At 36.9% G+C, this 18,348-nt stretch overlaps 1 protein-coding gene across 5 annotated transcripts in view; it reads left to right on the top strand.

The window, feature by feature from the left end:
• Positions 1 to 18,348, top strand: part of LOC131540594 (serine/threonine-protein kinase PAK 3-like) — a 411,671-nt gene that overhangs the window by 171,599 nt on the left and 221,724 nt on the right. For all 5 annotated transcript variants that reach the window (XM_058775623.1, XM_058775619.1, XM_058775620.1 and 2 more), the window contains 2 exons: positions 10,642 to 10,795; positions 14,837 to 14,874. In XM_058775623.1, the coding sequence (XP_058631606.1) occupies positions 10,642 to 10,795; positions 14,837 to 14,874 (192 nt within the window). The remainder of the gene's footprint in view (positions 1 to 10,641; positions 10,796 to 14,836; positions 14,875 to 18,348) is intronic.

The following is an 18,348-nucleotide window of genomic DNA, read 5'->3' as shown; positions in this document are numbered from 1 at the left end:
TCTTTAACGGACGCTCTGTTGCTTAGTTACGTGCAACCTGTAACTGTTTAAACTACCCTGTCAATCATCCTGTCACAGTTAACATCATCCACATTTCGTTTAATTTGATTTCCTACCACATAGATTAGTGTTTCCTACCCTACTGGAGAGAAATAAAGAAGCACATCGCGGGTCTTTTACGCCGAGAACTCTGCTCATGTGTTTGCATAATGATGCATTTAAAAGTTAATGACCAAATGTATCATTATAAATATTCACAGTGTTGCTGCAGATGAAATATAACGTGGATAACATTAAATTAATATTTTTTAATCACGTTAGACATTGATTATTTATCACTCAAATCACTTTCTATACCTGTCCTGGTCTCGCATATCCACCATGTTTGTAGTTTTTTTAACATGTTTTATGCGTGTTTGTAGTTCTGATCGATTCCTCGTCCACCACGCAATGTGTTGTGGGCAATATTAGCTGTTAGAGTGTGCATCGATCTGCACTTGTATTATGTTATCTACCATTGAATCAGACTATTTTTTATGAGGTCCTAGAGGATGTTTTGAGTAATTTATGTTTAAGTAATATATTATTATGGGTGATTTTAACACGGATGTAAGTAAGAAAGTTGGTGAGAATTATAATGCTCTTAGATCAATTTGTAATCAATTTCATTTAACACAGATTATTAATCAGTCAACCAGAGTTTGGGAAAAGGGAGAGAGTACCATTGATCTTATTTTAGTTTCTGATAAAATGAATATTGCCCAGCAAGGAGTGATTGAATATGGGGTTAGGGGTTAGTGATCATTATATTATATATTGTACAAGAAAACGTTATAAATCAAAGTTTAAGGGTCATAAAACTGTGCGGACTAGAATGTTGAAACATTATGATGCTGATGTTTTTAAAGAACAACTTAGATCAATCAACTGGGAGAATATTCAGAATATTACAGATGTAGAAGAGGCTTGGGGGAAATTTAAAGATTGTTTTCTAAATGTTGTAGACAGAGTAGTTCCCTTTAGAGAGGTGCAAATTAAACAAAGAGCCAGTCCCTGGATGGATCAGTCGATAGGTGAGCTAATAAATAGTAGAAATAAGGCATTTTTAAAATATAGGAGGATGAAGGACCCAGGTGATTTTGATAACTATAAAGTATTAAGAAACTTAGTACAGGATAAAATAAAAGTAGCAAAGAGTAATTTTATAAAAGATCAATTAAAATGTAAGACTGAGGATCCTAAATCGTTATGGAAGGTTTTAAAGACGTTGGTGCCAATGGGTAAATCTGAACCTACCTCAATTAATATAGGGTTAGATGTGAATGGAGTGGTAGAATATGATAAAAGAATAGTTGCAAATAAATTGAATGACTTTTTTATATCTGTAGCGACCAATTTAGTGGAACAAAGTCCCCTGAGTAAGGGAAGCTATGGGATTGAATTTGACAGAAGGTTTTATGAAAGAAAGGCTGTATTGCCAAACTCTTTTTCTTTTAGTAAGGTTTAAGCAGAAGAGATTGCGGTCATGTTAGAGCAGTTACAGGTGTCTAAGGTGACTGGCTTGGATGGTATCCCAGCAAAGTTTTTACAGGACGCAGCTACTATTATTGCACCTACTTTTGCACATATTGTGAATCTTTCTTTTGAGAAAATAATAGTACCAGCAGATATAAAGATGGCTAAACTAATTCCACTATTTAAGAAGGGAAATAGACTGGATCCTGGTAATTATAGACCAGTTTCTATTTTGAGCGTTGTTTCAAAAATAATAGAAAAAGTTGTGCATAAACAGATTTATGATTATGTCAGCAAGAATAGATTAATTTATGATTTCCAGTCTGGTTTTAGAAGGTCTTATTCAACAGACACTTGTTTATTGTTTTTGACAGATTGTATTAGAAAAGAGCTAGATAGAGGAAATTTGTGTGGTATAGTCCTGCTAGATTTACAAAAAGCCTTTGATACGGTGAACCATTCAATATTATTCGACAAAGCAGGAGCTATGGGCTTTTCGGGACACAGTTAAATCATGGTTGGCTTCATATTTATCAGGGAGAGAGCAAAGGGTAGAAGTTGGAGGTATGCTTTCTGAGAGTAAAACAGTTTACAACGGTGTCCCACAGGGTAGTATTAGGTCCTCTTTTGTTTTTATTATATATCAATGATATCCAGGCTGTGTGTGAGTGTAATATGTTTTTATATGCCAGTGATGCTGGGAAGGAGACTAATAAAATTCAAGAAAAGTTAGGTGAAGAGTTAGTTAAGGTGAAGGATTGGCTGTCGGAAAATTAGCTTTTATTACATTTAGGAAAAACAGAATCTATTCTTTTTGGGTCTAAGTATAAATTGAGTAAGGAGGATGATTTGGTAATCAAAGTTGATGGGTATGAACTAACTAATAAACATCTGTCAATTATCTAGGATGTGTTCTGGACAATAATTTAAGTTGGGCTAGTATGGCTAGGAAAGTATTTGGAAACGTTAATGCTAGAATTAAGTTTATAGCAAGATATGTTGTTTTTTTGGATAGAGATAATTTAAAGGTACTTGCTACAGGCTTAGTTCAGTGCCATTTTGATTATGCTTGTTGTTCGTGGATGACCGATTTATACAGAACTTGGATGATAAAGTTACAAAAATCACAGAATAAATTGATAAGATTAGTTTTAGGATTACATTGTTTTAGTCATGTGGATAATATACACTTTCAACAGCTTGGTTGGTTCCCAATTGAAAGAAAATTAGTATTACAGAAATTAAAAATAGTACATAAAATCATTAATGATAGGACTCCAATATATTTTAATTCTTATTTTTCTCGGGTTAATGTAAGACATGGTCATTTTACCAGACAGAGCATTATGGATATTAATTTATGTAGATACAGGACACTGTATGGTCAAAGGTCGTTTAAATATTCAGGTACTAAGGAATGGAATATGCTGCCGTTAGATATTAAGGTATTAGCAAATTGTGAGGGTTTCAGAATAAGGGTGAAGAGACTGTTTTTAGATAGGATGTCTTAAAACGTATAAGGAATTGTTGATGTTTGTTATTTTATGGGAGTGAGCGGATTTTTTGACTAGGATTTTCTTCTCGCTTTTTAAAGCAAGGACCACAATGTAAAATAAGTTACTGTAACTTTATTGTGTTATCCTTGACAAGAAGGTTGTAACAGTGAATTACAACTTTTTGTGTCAAATAAACTCAACTCAACTCAACTCAACTAGTTCGCAAAAGTAGATTTTTAACATAATTGAGAATATTTAATGAACGATTTGATTAACAGCATTAGTCCCAGAGGCAAAGTTGTTCAGAATGAGGAGATCTATCATATTATATGAAGACTTAGGCTGTGTGCCCGAAATCGCATACTACTTGTGTGTACTACGTTTGAATTCGAACGTACTTCTAGACCATTAAAAAAGTACGTTCTATATAGTATGAATTAGGGTAGTATGAATGGAATTCGGATGTACTACATCCACCATGTTGATGTTGTCATGTGTCATGCATTTTTACAACAGCGTGAAAATTTAAAGATCCCACTCCACTGCGAGTACATCGTGTGTTATGGGGAGTGTTCCCGGTTCCGGTTGATCTAATTAATGCAGCCTAACAATCCTTTAACGGATTTGAATAATAGAAGCGTATTAATGTGTTATGTGTAAGCCAGGCTAAAGAGATGGGTCTTTAATCTAGATTTAAACTGACAGAGTGTGTCTGCCTCCCGAACAGTGTTAGGTAGACTGTTCCAGAGTTTGGGTGCTAAATAGGAATAGGATCTGCCGCCCGCAGTCGATTTTGATATTCTAGGTATTATCAAAGTTTTGAGAACGCAGCGGACGTGGAGGACTATAATGCGATAAGAGCTCGCTCAAGTACTGAGGAGCTAAACCATTCAGGGCTTTATAAGTAATTAACAAGATTTTAAAATCTATCCGATGCTTGATAGGGAGCCAGTGCAGTGTTGACAGAACCGGGCTAATATGATCATATTTCCTGGTTCTAGTAAGGACTCTAGCTGCTGCATTTTGGACTAACTGTAGTTTGTTGATCAAGCGTGCAGAACAACCACCCAATAAAGCATTACAATAGTCTAACCTTGAGGTCATAAACGCATGAATTAACATTTCTGCATTTGACGTTGAGAGCATTGGTCGCAATTTAGATATGCTTTTGAGATGAAAAATGCAGTTTTACAGATGCTAGAAACATGGCTTTCAAATGACAGATTGCTATCGAACAGCACACCTAGGTTCCTGACTGATGAAAAGAATTGACAGAGCAGCCGTCAAGTGTTAGATAATGTTCTAGGTTATTACATGTGGGGTTTTAGGTCCGATAATTAACACCTCTGTTTTTCAGAATTTAGCAGTAAAAATTACTCGTCATCCAGTTTTTATATCGACTATGCATTCCGTTAGTTTCTCAATTTGGTGTGTTTCACCGGGCCGCGAAGAAATATAGAGCTGAGTATCATCAGCATAACAGTGAAAGCTAACACCATGTCTCCTGATAATATCTCCCAAGGGTAACATATAGAGCGTGAAAAGTAACGGCCCTAGTACTGAGCCTTGAGGTACTCCATACTGCACTTGTGATCGATATGATACCTCTTCATTCACTGCTACGAACTGATGGCGGTCAGATAAGTACGATTTGAACCATGCTAAGGCACTTCCACTAATGCCAACAAAGTTTTGTAGTCTATTCAAAAGAATGTTGTGGTCGATAGTGTCGAACGCAGCGCTAAGATCCAGTAGAACTAATAAAGAGATACAACCACGATCAGATGATAGAAGCAGGTCATTTGTAACTCTAATGAGAGCAGTTTCAGTACTATGATACGATCTAAATCCTGACTGGAATTCCTCACAGATATCATTTTTCTCTAGGAAGGAATATAATTGTGAGGATACTACCTTTTCTCATCTTTGACAGAAAAGGGAGATTTGAGATCGGTCTGTAATTAACTAGATCTTTGGGGTCAAGTTGTGGTTTTTAATGAGAGGCTTAATAACAGCCAATTTGAAGGTTTTGGGGACATATCCTAATGACAATGATGAATTAATAATAGCCAAAAGAGGATCTATGACTTCTGGAAGCAGCTCTTTTAGTAGTTGAGATGGAATCAGGTCTAACATACATGTTGTTGGTTTAGATGATTTAACAAGTTTATACAATTCTTCCTCTCCCACAGTAGAGAATGAGTGGAATTGTTCCTCAGGGGGTCTATAGTGCGCTATCTGATGCGATACTGTAGCTGACGGCTGCAGGAATACAATTTTATCTCTGATAGTATCGATCTTGGAAGTGAAGTAGTTCATAAAGTCATTACTGCTATGCTCTTGGGAAATCCCAACACCTATTGATGCTTGATTTTTCGTTAATTTAGTTACTGTATTGAATAAATACCGGGGGTTATCTTTGTTTTCTTCTAGAAGAGACGAAAAGTAATCAGATCTAGCAGTTTTTAATGCTTTTCTGTAGGATAGGGTACTTTCCCGCCAAGCTAAACGAAATGCCTCTAATTTAGTTTTCCTCCAGCTGCGCTCCATTTTCCGGGCTGCTCTCTTTAGGGCGCGAGTGTGCTCATTATACCACGGTGTTGGACTCTTATCCTTAATCTTCCTTAAGCGTAAAGGAGCAACCATATCTAAAGTGCTAGAAAAGAGAGAGTCCATAGTTCCTGTTACATCATCAAGTTGTTCTGAGCTATTGGATATGCTGAGGAACTGAGATAAGTCAGGAAGATTATTTATAAAGCAGTCTTTTGTGGTAGAGGTAATGGTTCTACCATATTTGTAACAAGAAGTTGGCTTTACAGCTTTAGCTATATGGAATATACAGGAGACTAGATAATGATCTGAGATATCATCGCTCTGCTGCAAAATTTCAACGCCACTGACATCAATTCCATGTGACAGTATTAAATCTAGAGTATGATTTCGACAATGAGTAGGTCCTGACACGTGTTGTTTAACACCAATTGAGTTTAGAATGACTATAAATGCTGATCCCAACGAATCTCTTTCATTATCAACATGGATATTAAAATCACCAACGATTAGGACTTTATCTGCAGTCAGCACTAACTCCGATAGAAGATCAGAAAATTCTTTAATAAAGTCTGTATGGTGCCCTGGTGGCCTGTATACAGTAGCCAGTACAAACATCACAGGATTTATCATTAACACTTGTTTCTTTGGATAACGTTATATGAAGCACCATTACTTCGAACGAATTATACTTGAAACCCAACCTCTGAGAGATACTGAAAATATTTCTATAAATTGTAGCAACACCTCCCCCTTTACCTTTTGGACACGGTTCATGTTTGTAACAGTAATCTTGGGGTGTAGACTCGTTTAAAGTAATGTAATCATCTTGTTTTAGCCAGGTTTCTGTCAGACAAAGCACATCTAGTTTATGGTCAGTGAACATATCATTTACAAAAAGTGCTTTTGAAGAAAGGGATCTAATATTCAATAAGCCAAGCTTTATCATGTGTTTATCTGTATTATATTGTTTTTTTATTTGTTGAACATCAATTAAATTGTTACTATTACTTTGGTTTGGATGTTTTCTGTATTTTCTAGTTCGGGGAACAGACGCAGTCTCTAAAGAGTGATATCTAGGTGAAAAAGTTTCTATGTGCTGAGAGTTAACTGACTTTGGTGACGTGAGGAGGCTAGCAGACGATCTGTTTAGCCAGTCTGTCTGCTTCCTGACCTGGGCTCCAGTTAGTCAAGTACAAACTCTAAGACTATGTGCCATATTTCTAGAGAGAAGAGCGGCACCACCCCAGGAGGGATGAACACCATCTCTTTTCAACAGGTCAGGTCTGCCCCAAAAATTCTTCCAATTGTCTATAAAGCCTATGTTATTTTGCGGGCACCACTTAGACATCCAGCCATTAAGTGACGACAGTCTGCTATGAATCTCATCACCCCGGTAAGCAGGGAGCGGACCAGAGCATATTACAGTGTCTGACATCGTACTTGCAAGTTCACACACCTCTTTAACATTATTTTTGGTGATCTCCGACTGGCGAAGTCGAACATCATTAGCGCCGACGTGGATAACAATCTTACTGAATTTACGTTTAGCATTAGTCAGCACTTTTAAATTTGCCAAGATGTCAGGCGCTCTGGCTCCTGGTAAACAATGGACTATGGTGGCTGGTGTCTCTATTTTCACGCCCGCATAATAGAATCGCCAATAACTAGAGCACTTTCATCAGGTTTCTCAGTGGGTGCGTCACCGAGTGGGGAGAACCTGTTTGATGTTCTGATCGAACGGAAGAGTGGTGTTTTGACCCGCGACTATGCCGCCTCACTGTCACCCAGTTGCCCTGCTGCACGGGCTCAACCGAAACCGAACAATGTACAGGACTCCCTGAACTAGTCGCATCCAAAGCAGTATCTACAGCCCTCACATTCTTACTGTCCTCAATTAAAGTTTGGATGCGTGTCTCTAGTTCTAAAACCTTCTCTGTCAGCCTAACTATTTCCCTGCATTTATCACATGTGAATCCCTCGCTGCTGACAGAGACAGTAGATAAGCTATACATGTGGCAAACAGTGCAAACAACAATAGCAGGAGAAGAAGCCATTACTCACCGTGATTGATGAATGATACCAACTTAACCTACCACTTACCACTGTTGTTTGATGAGCTCGTGAAAAACGGAGCGAGGAAAAAATAAAATAATAATAGGCGCGAATAGAAATGCAAATGGAACCGCGAGTGACAAGCTAACGGGCTAACAAGCTGCACTCGCGGTTTTTAAAGGAGAACGATCAAATTAGTTAGATTAGTTTAAAAGATAACACCAGAAATATGGTGGGAATTAAGTTATATATTATCACTTTAGACAAAAGGGATTCAAAAGTAAGGTAGAGATTCAATAAAAAGCGAAGGTACACGGAGTTACAAACACAAACCTCTCAGCAGCACAACAGACTGAAGCAATCAAAAATACATAATTATATAAATACATATATACATAAATACGTAATATATTCATTATACACAATATACACACATATAAAGATTGATAAATGCAAAAATGTGTCACCTATTTAAATTATAATCTTTATAAAAACTATATACATATTAACAGACTGTGAGCAGCAACATACAGGGTGGCCTTCGACATCCCAAGTCCTCTGTGCATGACATTGTGCTCAGAATGAGCAGGGCAGTCATCAGGATTTGGAGGAGGCTGATTGCTTTCCCCACCGCTGATGACCTGGTGGCAGTGGGAGCAGGTTTTGCCCAGTTAGGTGGGTCTCCAGCTGTCCATGTGGTAGCTGGAACAATAGATGTGTGTCACATCCGAATTGAACCACCAGCGACACCCAACACTATTTCGACAGGAAGCTGTTTCATTCTGTTCAGCTGCAGGCCATCACTGACCACTAGGGGATGTTCCTCGATATCTTTGTTGGGTATCCCAGGTCTGTGCACAATGCCAGGGTGCTGAAGAACAGCCCTGTTTACACTGGCCGCCTGTATCCACCTGCAGGAAAATTAGACTCTGCAAATCAGTTCATGTTCTTATATTGCTATCATTTAAGCTTGTGTAAGTTAGTTAATATGTAGATGTGTGTGTGGGCACAGTTCACAGGGTATTGTGATGCATTAAGTTCAGTATCAGTAGTTAGAGGTGCTCTGCATCTGTGTGTATCCCTTTTGCTTACAGCTCAGTGCCACTGATAGCCGTTGTGATGAAAAAGGAGGCATCATTTTCAGGGCTTCTGCAGGCTTTATAAAGGAAATTCTAGCAACATAATCACAAATGTCACTTGGGCGTTATATTTATTTGAACTTAATTTGACAAATTTATTACTTTATTCCTGGGGTAAATGTTGGATTTCCACTTTTTTTCCCACTCATTGTTGCTACCCAAATTTAAAGTCCTCATCTTGTACAAATACAGGGAAGAAAAAACATTTTGATATTGTTTTGAAGTTATATTTATGTATTTTAAGTTTTTTGAAACCTGTCTGTGAAAGTTATCTAACTGAAGCTGCTGAAGTTCATTGGCCTGACAATAAACATTTCATAAAAATGTTTTAAGAAATTTCCTTTTGGTGTTGCTTTAAGTCTATTATACTACTTTATGCAAAAGTTATGTGGTTTTGTCTAAAGCTTTGTGCTCCTATTCATGTAGAAATGAAATGTAAAGAAAGAAAGAAAATACATTGGACTTGTGGTGTATGGGTAGCCTATTTCTCTAAAGTGTGGCACCCATTCTCAAGACAACATTCTTAAGATGTTAAGATTTTGCTTATTATATTGTTATATAATTATTGATCTAGAGAGCCCAAAGAATATTACTGTGGTAGTTTGATTGAGATTGAGTGAAAAACCCAGGACTAGTTCGCAAAAGTAGGTTTTTACATATTTGTCAATAATTAATGAACAATTTGATTGACAGCAATGATTCTTGAGGCAAAGTTGTGCATTATGAGGAGATCTATCAAATGATATGCATATTGTGTGGATGTGTGAAACACCACGTGATTACAGAGCCAAAAAATGTTACCACCAACTAGTGGCCGATTTCTTTCAAAATTCTTACAGACCTTTAGGGCCATGAGTTGAACATGCCCACTGAGTTTTGTTCTGATTGACCTCTGTTAACCTTGTATAATAGGTGCTCAAATTTCATTGGCTGCCATTTTTTTTTTTTTTTTTTGAGGTATGTGAATGTCCTCATAGACATTTGTGACACTTTGGACAAAGACACTGCATACCAATTTTCAAGTCGCTGGGACCAAGGGTTGAGTAGTTATAGCCAATTTGATGTTTTTTTCCGTCTTATAGTGCCCCCAAGTGGATAAGCTGTGCATTTTTTTTTTTTATTTGACCAAAAATTTTGCTCGAACATATGTGTACCGAGTTTATGTGTACTGATGATATCTCATGATGATACCATTTTTTTGTGTACTGTTTCGCGCGAAAATTGAAATTTCAACTTTTTTTTGATAATTATTGATTTTCAATGTCCACAGAATATTTCTGCAGTGGTTTGGTTCCAATCGGGCAAAAAACCTAGGACTAGTTCGGAAAGGTTCGGAAATAACTCAATTTTGCAGAAACCGTGCGTCGTAGAGAAAATCCCGTAGTGCCACCGTAAGTTCTATAATCAAACTCTAAGCAGCAATACTGGAGATGCTTATATGCATCTGAAGAGTGGTTTACTCCTCAGACCTTTTATACTACTTTCTGGGTAATTCCAATTACACAATTATACACTGCTTAACCTTATAACAAATTGAAGCTGCATTGAATAATGATTAAAAAGTATCACAGGCAGATGTTATACATAAACTTTTTTATTTTTTCTCAAGTATTCAAATTTCAGCATTTCACTTGCTTGCAAGAATGCATCCTGTGTGAATGGCCCATAAGCATGTAGATAACTTAATCCTTGTCTCTGGTTGTGTCATGGTTTTTAAAATACTGTTGCAAAAGTTTTTGTCATACTTTTCCATTGATATCACAGTCTGGAGTATGCAAATGTTTTAGATATTGTTGACAGTTTCACAAAGCTTGCTTGGAATGTTAAAGACATGTATGATTTACTTAATAGTCCATTTTGTCTGTTTCCAATGTACACATATACAGGGTATTCCAGAGCAATGGGCTCGGTTATTGCAAACCTCTAATATTACTAAGTTGGAACAGAAGAAAAACCCTCAGGCTGTAATAGATGTTCTCAAGTTCTACGACTCCAAAGAGACAGTCAACAACCAGAAATACATGAGCTTCACATCAGGAGGTGAGGCACGCACACCCAAACAAATACACATATATATGTATGCAGGGGTGTAGGTACGTGGTTGCCATGGCCACCCTGGATTGAAGCCTGACCACCTCTCTGGCCACCCCTGTCATTCGCCATCTTCCCATGAATTGTAATAGATCATTAATAAAAATATATCTTTAGTTCAGAGAGAATGTGCAGTACTTTTTATGCTGTGTACTAATATATATGAGAGTCAAAGACCAGACTTCCAATTTTGGTGTCTGCATCAAATTACATGTAAAAAAATTATTTATATATATAAAAAGCATATTAAATGCAAGAAAAGTGTCTACTTTAATGTTTCAAAAAACTTAATAAAATGTCAAAATATGGGTGAAATAATGTTCCATTGTCACTCAGCATGACAGATATATTAATGTTAAAATGCAACAACATACTTATTCTGACCTATACTTATTACTGACCTGTAAAAATATACTTTAAATTATGAAACATGTCTTGCTGACAAATAGGTAAAGCCTAGCGATTTGAAGGATAGTGGCAAAGATTGGTAAAGATTTAAAATTACATTTAATTATTACAATTAATTTGGGGGCTGTACTGTGATCCTTAAATAGAGTTTACATTTTTTATTTATTTATTTATTTTTTTAAATTAAAAAAAAAAAAATTATTACACTATATGACATTTTAGTGGGTGTCTTCTGTAAATCCTGGTAAAAATGTGATGTTATTATTATTATTTTTTTTAATAAATAAATAAGACAAAAAAAAAAAAGATGAAATAAATAAATACAAGCACATTCTAATGCACAAAAATGAAAGCTGTATTACATTTTTCAAATTGCTTTGATGCTTGAAAATGTCTTGGCTACAAATATAACATCATTGTGTTGAATTACTGACACTAGGGGTCACACTAATACTAAGAGCACCACTAATACTTCAGAAAAGGCCAATCAGAATTGGCGAACGGAATTTGTATGCACCACTCCCTCATACACATGAGTATTAGAAGGAAATGGGCATCCATCCACTCATTCAGGTTCATGCTGAGGAGCGCAAAGCATGTCCCAGACATTCAGCGTGTCTTCTTCCCTCCAGCAGAGGACAGAGGTTACGGTTGTAACAAAGATGTTCTCTAAATGTCAGTCACTTTGCTGTTCAGAGAGGATTCTTGGGAAGTAAACAAGTCTACCTGTGCTTTGCTGAATCAGATCAACTGGACTATCTGAGGGTGGAGTATCCATATTGTGATGGCAAGTCCACTTCCTGATTGAGATTGCCTGGAATGTGAGTGGCCTGTAGTGACTTCAGTTGAGATGAGAAGAGATGGTTGGTGAGTTGTGACATGCAACATGAGCATAAACCATCCTGGTTGTTTATATGTGTAACTGTTGCCATGTTGTCCATCCAGACCAAAATGTGCTTGCTCTGGATCAATGGAACCTCTGCAGAGCCAGGATTACTGCTAGCAACTCGAGGCAATTGATATGCCAACGCACTTTAGATACTGTTCAGGAGCATGAGGCTGTGACAGGCTTGGATGCAACTTTTATGACAACAACATGCCTGGTCACTTTTCCTAGGGGAACCCCTGCCCATAGAAATGCAAGGTATGTCCAAGGGCTCAATGTCGACAGATTGATGTGATAGCTACTCGATGTGTGCTACGCCGCCATGCTAGTACGAAGTCAGTGCTGAAGTGGTCTCATATGCATCAACCTGAGCAGTCACTGATGGGTTGGGGAAAAGAGGTGTTTGGGGGTTGTGTGACCCATAAAAATAGTGTGTCGATAATGCAAAAGGACAACAATCAATTTTCCATATAAAGTCAGTTGATCATTGATTCAGTGATGTCATCGTCCTGCTCAAATAGTATCTGTGCAATCAAGTTGACAATATTGCTAGAAATTAAGCGTCCCCAACTAAATAAGTCAAAGGTGACAGTGGCAAGGAAAGAACTCGGTGACAGAAATGGAGACAAAACCTTGGGAGAAACCAGGCTCAGTCGCAGGGCCAGTTCTTCTCTGGTCAGACGAAACCAGCATAGCATGGAGATGGTATTCATGGATCACAAACATGGATATTGCTTGGTTAAGAGGCCGCGCTGTGACTTTTGTCACTCTGAAAGAGAAGTCAGTCATCGAGCACAGTTACTGCATCAATGCCATCTTAGAATTGCCCTTGTGCAATTCTTTAAGTACCTTGGCCTGATGGATTTGCAGCCTTTGTAAAACACAGTGAATGTACAGGCTCTGGACAGGAGCCTAGGACAATTCTGTTAGGTGGCGGTGTTTTGCAATCACAGGTCTCATACTCCATCTGGGAACCTTCATGTACCCCCAGGCCACCCAACAGTTGAAGGTAGCGAGTGCAGAGGAGCCTGTGAAGCAGGACTGGGCAGTGAAAGGTGCCGTCCATGACTTTGTGAGGTCCTCGTGCACTTCTGGGAAGAAAGGCACTGGGGTGGGATGAGGCTGTGAATCAAGCTTCAAACCCAGATACCAAACATCCCGCCAGATATCAATCATCCCTGCAGCAATGGGAATCATGGCTGCAAACTCTGACTGTGCCACCATACGCGAAGGTGGGAGCCCAGCTGAGTCTTCTGCATCAGAAGGCTCAAGCCCACCCTCAGTGTTGCTATTGATAACTCATCCTCATCCAGAGCCCTGAATGAGAGATCAGGTACGTCATGTGACATAACATCAAACTCATCCAGGAACTCCACCAGGTGCAACGTGCATAATGAAGAACAGAAGGTCAGTGGGGCATTACCTGGCAAGAAATACTTTGTGCAACCGCTCCCATTGTTGCCCTCATATTGCCCTGAGCGATAGCCATTATGGCCTTGTGCATTGCAGAAAGACCAGCATGGGGTTTGGATGAGGTGACTCCACTGAATTGAAAAGAGAGTCAAGACTGCAATGTTGCAATGTTCTTGCAGTGAAGACATAAGCTATCCATGAAAGTTTTCTCAGCACGTCTATGTCCCTGACACACAAGGTAGAGATTATGGCCATCCAAGGTTGACAGATACCAGCTGCATTCAGAAACACAGAGATGGAAAGGCATCTTTACAAATACATTAACCGTCTGTGTTTACTCTTTTGTTGGAAACTTCTCTTTTTATGAAGAGCCCAGGGGAACACTTAGCACTTATCTGTGCATTTCAGTGAGAGGAACCTCTGAAATGCACTTTTGTACCAGATGCAAACTTTTCTACAAGGTGAATTGGATGAGCTTGTATTTTTATTACTTCCTTGGCTCAGAAGACCAAATCTGAATGAGTGGATGCATGCCCACTCCTTTTATACCCATGTGTATGGGGGAGTGGCACATGCAAATTCCACTTGCCAGTTTTGGGCTACCAAGTAAGACCCCTAGTGTCAATAATTCGACACAACTTCAAATAGGGAACATCTTTTAGTCTTTGATCCATATAAGTATTTCAGCTCATACTGATCAATTAAAAAATAAATAAATAAATAAATAAATCTGTTTTAGCACAAAGAACAAGAATATTAACTGTAAATGATGTTGTGCAATACAGGCTGTTATTAGTTAAATAAATAAAACACATGCATAAATAATAAATATAACAAATTTGTAATAATAAATTGGGCTAACCAAGACTTGTCATAGCACTTGCTTTTTATTGCTCTTTTGTTGGTTTTGATTGCTTCTATTGTCCTCATTTGTAAGTCATTTTGTTGGATAAAAGTGTCTGCTAAATGACTAAATGTAAATGTAAATAAATAAATACTTTTTGTAAAAGTAACATTCCACACTGTCATATTTTAACTTAACAATAATAAAACATAGATAACAAAACATGTGAGCGAAGAATCATGCATTAAAAAGTCAATATTTGTTTTCAGGTTTTTTTAAGAAGTCCTGAAATTGTCCAGCAATGACACAGTTTTTTTTTTTTTTTTTTTTTTTTTTAAAGAATGACACATCTGACCCTTCTATATTTATATCTAATAAATAAGAATCATGTAAGTTATGTTTACTAAAATTCTGACTAATGGAATGTTTATGCTTCCAGATAAATCCACTCATGGTTACATTGCAGCCAATACTCTGGTGAGTTTTTTTTTTTTGTTGTTTGTTTGTTGTTTTTTTTTCCTTTTTTTTTTTTTTTTGTTTTCTAACTTGATATTTGATTTCAAATTACCGATTCATCTTCATGACATAAAGAATTCATGATTCAAGCACCCAGTAATGCCGTGTCTACCCCTCACAAACAAAACTGTTATTTAAACTGACCAACTGAATTGCACTAAAACCTATTACAACCTATAGGATGGTATGTTGCCTGTAAACAGAAGAATCATTCTATAGGTTTGAGCCGTTTTGGTCCATGCACATTTTGATAATGAGAAAACAGTGCATTTATTTGTTTGTTCATTTATTCAAGAAAACAACAACAACAACAACAAAAACTAGATTTCGGTTTTCGTTGTTTTAGTTGACAGGTAGAAAACGGATAAATAACTTCAAAATAGATTTTCGACATGAGGGCGGTCATGCAATGCCCCTTTCTGCCGATTGGTTAAGCAAAGCTGAACTAGTGATGTCATCAGTTGTTCCTCAGTTCTGTTCATCAAATTAATAATCTTTTACTGCTATAGCAGTATCAATTCTTAAACTGTAAAGGGCAGGTCCTAGATAGGGCTTTCTTCTGTGCAGCCTAACACATTTCTCAGAAATGTTTATTTTCAGAAATATTAATCTGCACCTATTCAGCTGTGCAGAGTTAAATTTGTATGGTGAAGCTGCAATACCCATTAGACAGCACAGAATGCATGTGAAGTGCAGATCAATGTTCAGTCAAGTGTAAATATACAGCAGTCATAACTTTTCTTTTAGACAATATGCTCAGTTTAGGACATCAATATATTCATTAATTAAAAACCATTAATATATATATATATATATATATATATGTGACCCTGGACCACAAAACCAGTCTTAAGTCGCTAGGGTATATTTGTAGCAATAGCCTTTATGGGTCAAAATTATCGATTTTTCTTTTATGCCAAAAATCATTAGGATATTAAGTAAAGATCATGTTCCATGAAGATATTTTGTAAATTTCTTACCGTAAGTGTATAAAAACTTAATTTTTGATTAGTAATATGCATTGCTAAGAACTTCATTAGGACAACTTTAAAGGCGATTTTCTCAATATTTAGATTTTTTTGCACCCTCAGATTCCAGATTTTCAAATAGTTGTATCTCGGCCAAATATTGTCTGAAACCATATATCAATGGAAAGCTTATTTACTCAGCTTTCAGATGATGTATAAATCTCAATTTCGAAAAATTGACACTTAAGACTGGTTTTGTCGTCCAGGGTCACACACAGTGTATATATATATATATATATATATATATATATATAGATATATGAATAAAATACCTTGGAGTGTCATGACTGGCTAGGAAATAGTTGCCTCATCAGTTTAACTGATAACTGATGAAGTGAACATGCATTCGAGCGATCCTACTGGGTGGGCCCAGGAAAAAAAATATGGGTGGGGTTAAAAAATAAATAAATAAACTGTCATGTTTTGGCCATTGGCATGCATAGCCTATTATGTATTTTTAGGTTTTTTAATTTTTTTTTCTGATTTTTTTTTATGCTGTATTATATATTTACACTGGGTCTCCAACTAAAGACAGTTTGTAATCTACAAAAAATTAACACATCCTTCTTGACTCTCCAACTGAATGTCATGGTATTTGTTAAGAAGTTTTATTAAGATATTATGTGACAATAAATCTGTAGCTAACATGTAGCCTATATAGCCAACATTAAGAGTAGAGATGTGCCAATGAGGAGTTTGTCCCACTCATTAAATAACTTGTATTATCCAATACACTCACACATTTAACAAGAAAATATATTTGTCAATGACGTTCAGCATCAGTATTTGTGGATAAATCTCTTTGATGATTCAATGACAAATACTTTTTTTTTTTATTATTTAAACAGTCACTTTTCATCACCTCCTGCTCGATACAATAGCCCACATACAAGTGTCAAACAGGATATCTGCAGGATATTTAAAATGTAAGGCTTTTTAAGACCTTTTCTTAAGACCTGCACAGATTAAATGAAAACTTTATGAGCAGGATAGGACAATGTCTATGGTAACAAATTAAACCATAAAATGCAAAAAAAAAAAAAAAACGTGCTTTAGACAACTCTCGGCGGGATTAGCATTGTAATGTACTTGAAAATGTTAATGTGTTTGGTCTTGGTGGAATAGATATATGCTGCTGCTGTTGCTACTGCTGCGGCAGAGCAAATACTGACTTGCCACTGCCAACACATCCACAACATGCTGCTGTGAGCATGTAAGAAATACTTCTGCTGCACATATAACATATATGAAGCAGGAGGCACAGAATGGACAATACAAGCCAACATATGCATGCTGCTGAGTCTAAGAATATAAATTGCTGAATCAGCAGACATTCACATATCAATTCAGTTCAATTCACGTTTATTTGTATAGCGCTTTTAACGATTCTAATCGTTGCAAACAATTTGAAGTTTCAAAAAATTAAAGTTTCTACATTATATTTAGGAGTAGCTTAACAGTGGTGACTATGTCAAGGTGATGTCTACATGGTAGACATTGAAATTTGAAGTTTCAAAAAATTAAAGTTTCTACATTATATTTAGGAATAGCTTAACAGTGGTTACTATGTCAAGGTGATGTGTACATGGCAGAAATGTACAGTAAAATGCAGTTAGTTTATAACATGTATTCAAACGGACGGCAAACACTATCAACAGCAGTGATTATGTGTTGTGATCAAACTTATAGCCAAATTTTGTAGTTTTGTATATTGCTTCAGGGTTGGCATCATCTGATGTCCTCTGAGGGGTTGGCATCATCTCTTCTCAGGTGTTCAGTCATCTCAGATCTTCGTAAGCGCTGGATCCAGACTGAAGCTTGTGTAGCTTCCTAGTTACCTCAGGATGCCCCTCCTGTGGTAGAAACAGAGAAGCAAATAGAGAAAATTTTGCATAGCTGCTGTTTAAACAAAGCAAAAAATGATGTGTTCAACCCAAGCAAAATAATGATAATGTGCATTTGATCAGATATAACTGAAGTACAAGGTTATGAGATATATTATGTGAATGCTTGGCCAAAGAGATGTGTCTTTAATCTAGATTTAAACAGAGACAGTGTGTCTGATCCCCGAACGTTATCAGGAAGGCTATTCCAGAGTTTGGGAGACAAATGCAAAAAAAGCTCTACCTCCTTTAGTGGGCTTTGCTATCCTAGGTACTACCAAAAGTCCAGAGTTTTGTGACATTAGGCAGTAGTAATATTTTGTAACTGATACAGAACTTAATAGGTAGCCAGTGTAGAGACTCTAAAATTGTGGTAATTTGATCATATTTTCTTGACCAGGTAAGGACTCTAGCAGCTGCATTTTGGACTACCTGTAGCTTATGTATTGAAGATGCAGAACAGCCATCTAGCAATGCATTACAATAGTCCAGTCTTGAGGTCATGAAAGCATGAACTAGCTTTT

Source organism: Onychostoma macrolepis, chromosome 05, assembly GCF_012432095.1.
Source record: "Onychostoma macrolepis isolate SWU-2019 chromosome 05, ASM1243209v1, whole genome shotgun sequence".
NCBI classification, from domain to species: Eukaryota; Metazoa; Chordata; class Actinopteri; order Cypriniformes; family Cyprinidae; genus Onychostoma; species Onychostoma macrolepis.
The sequence above is the reverse complement of the archived record's forward strand: the minus strand, read 5'-3'. Positions and strand labels throughout refer to the sequence as shown.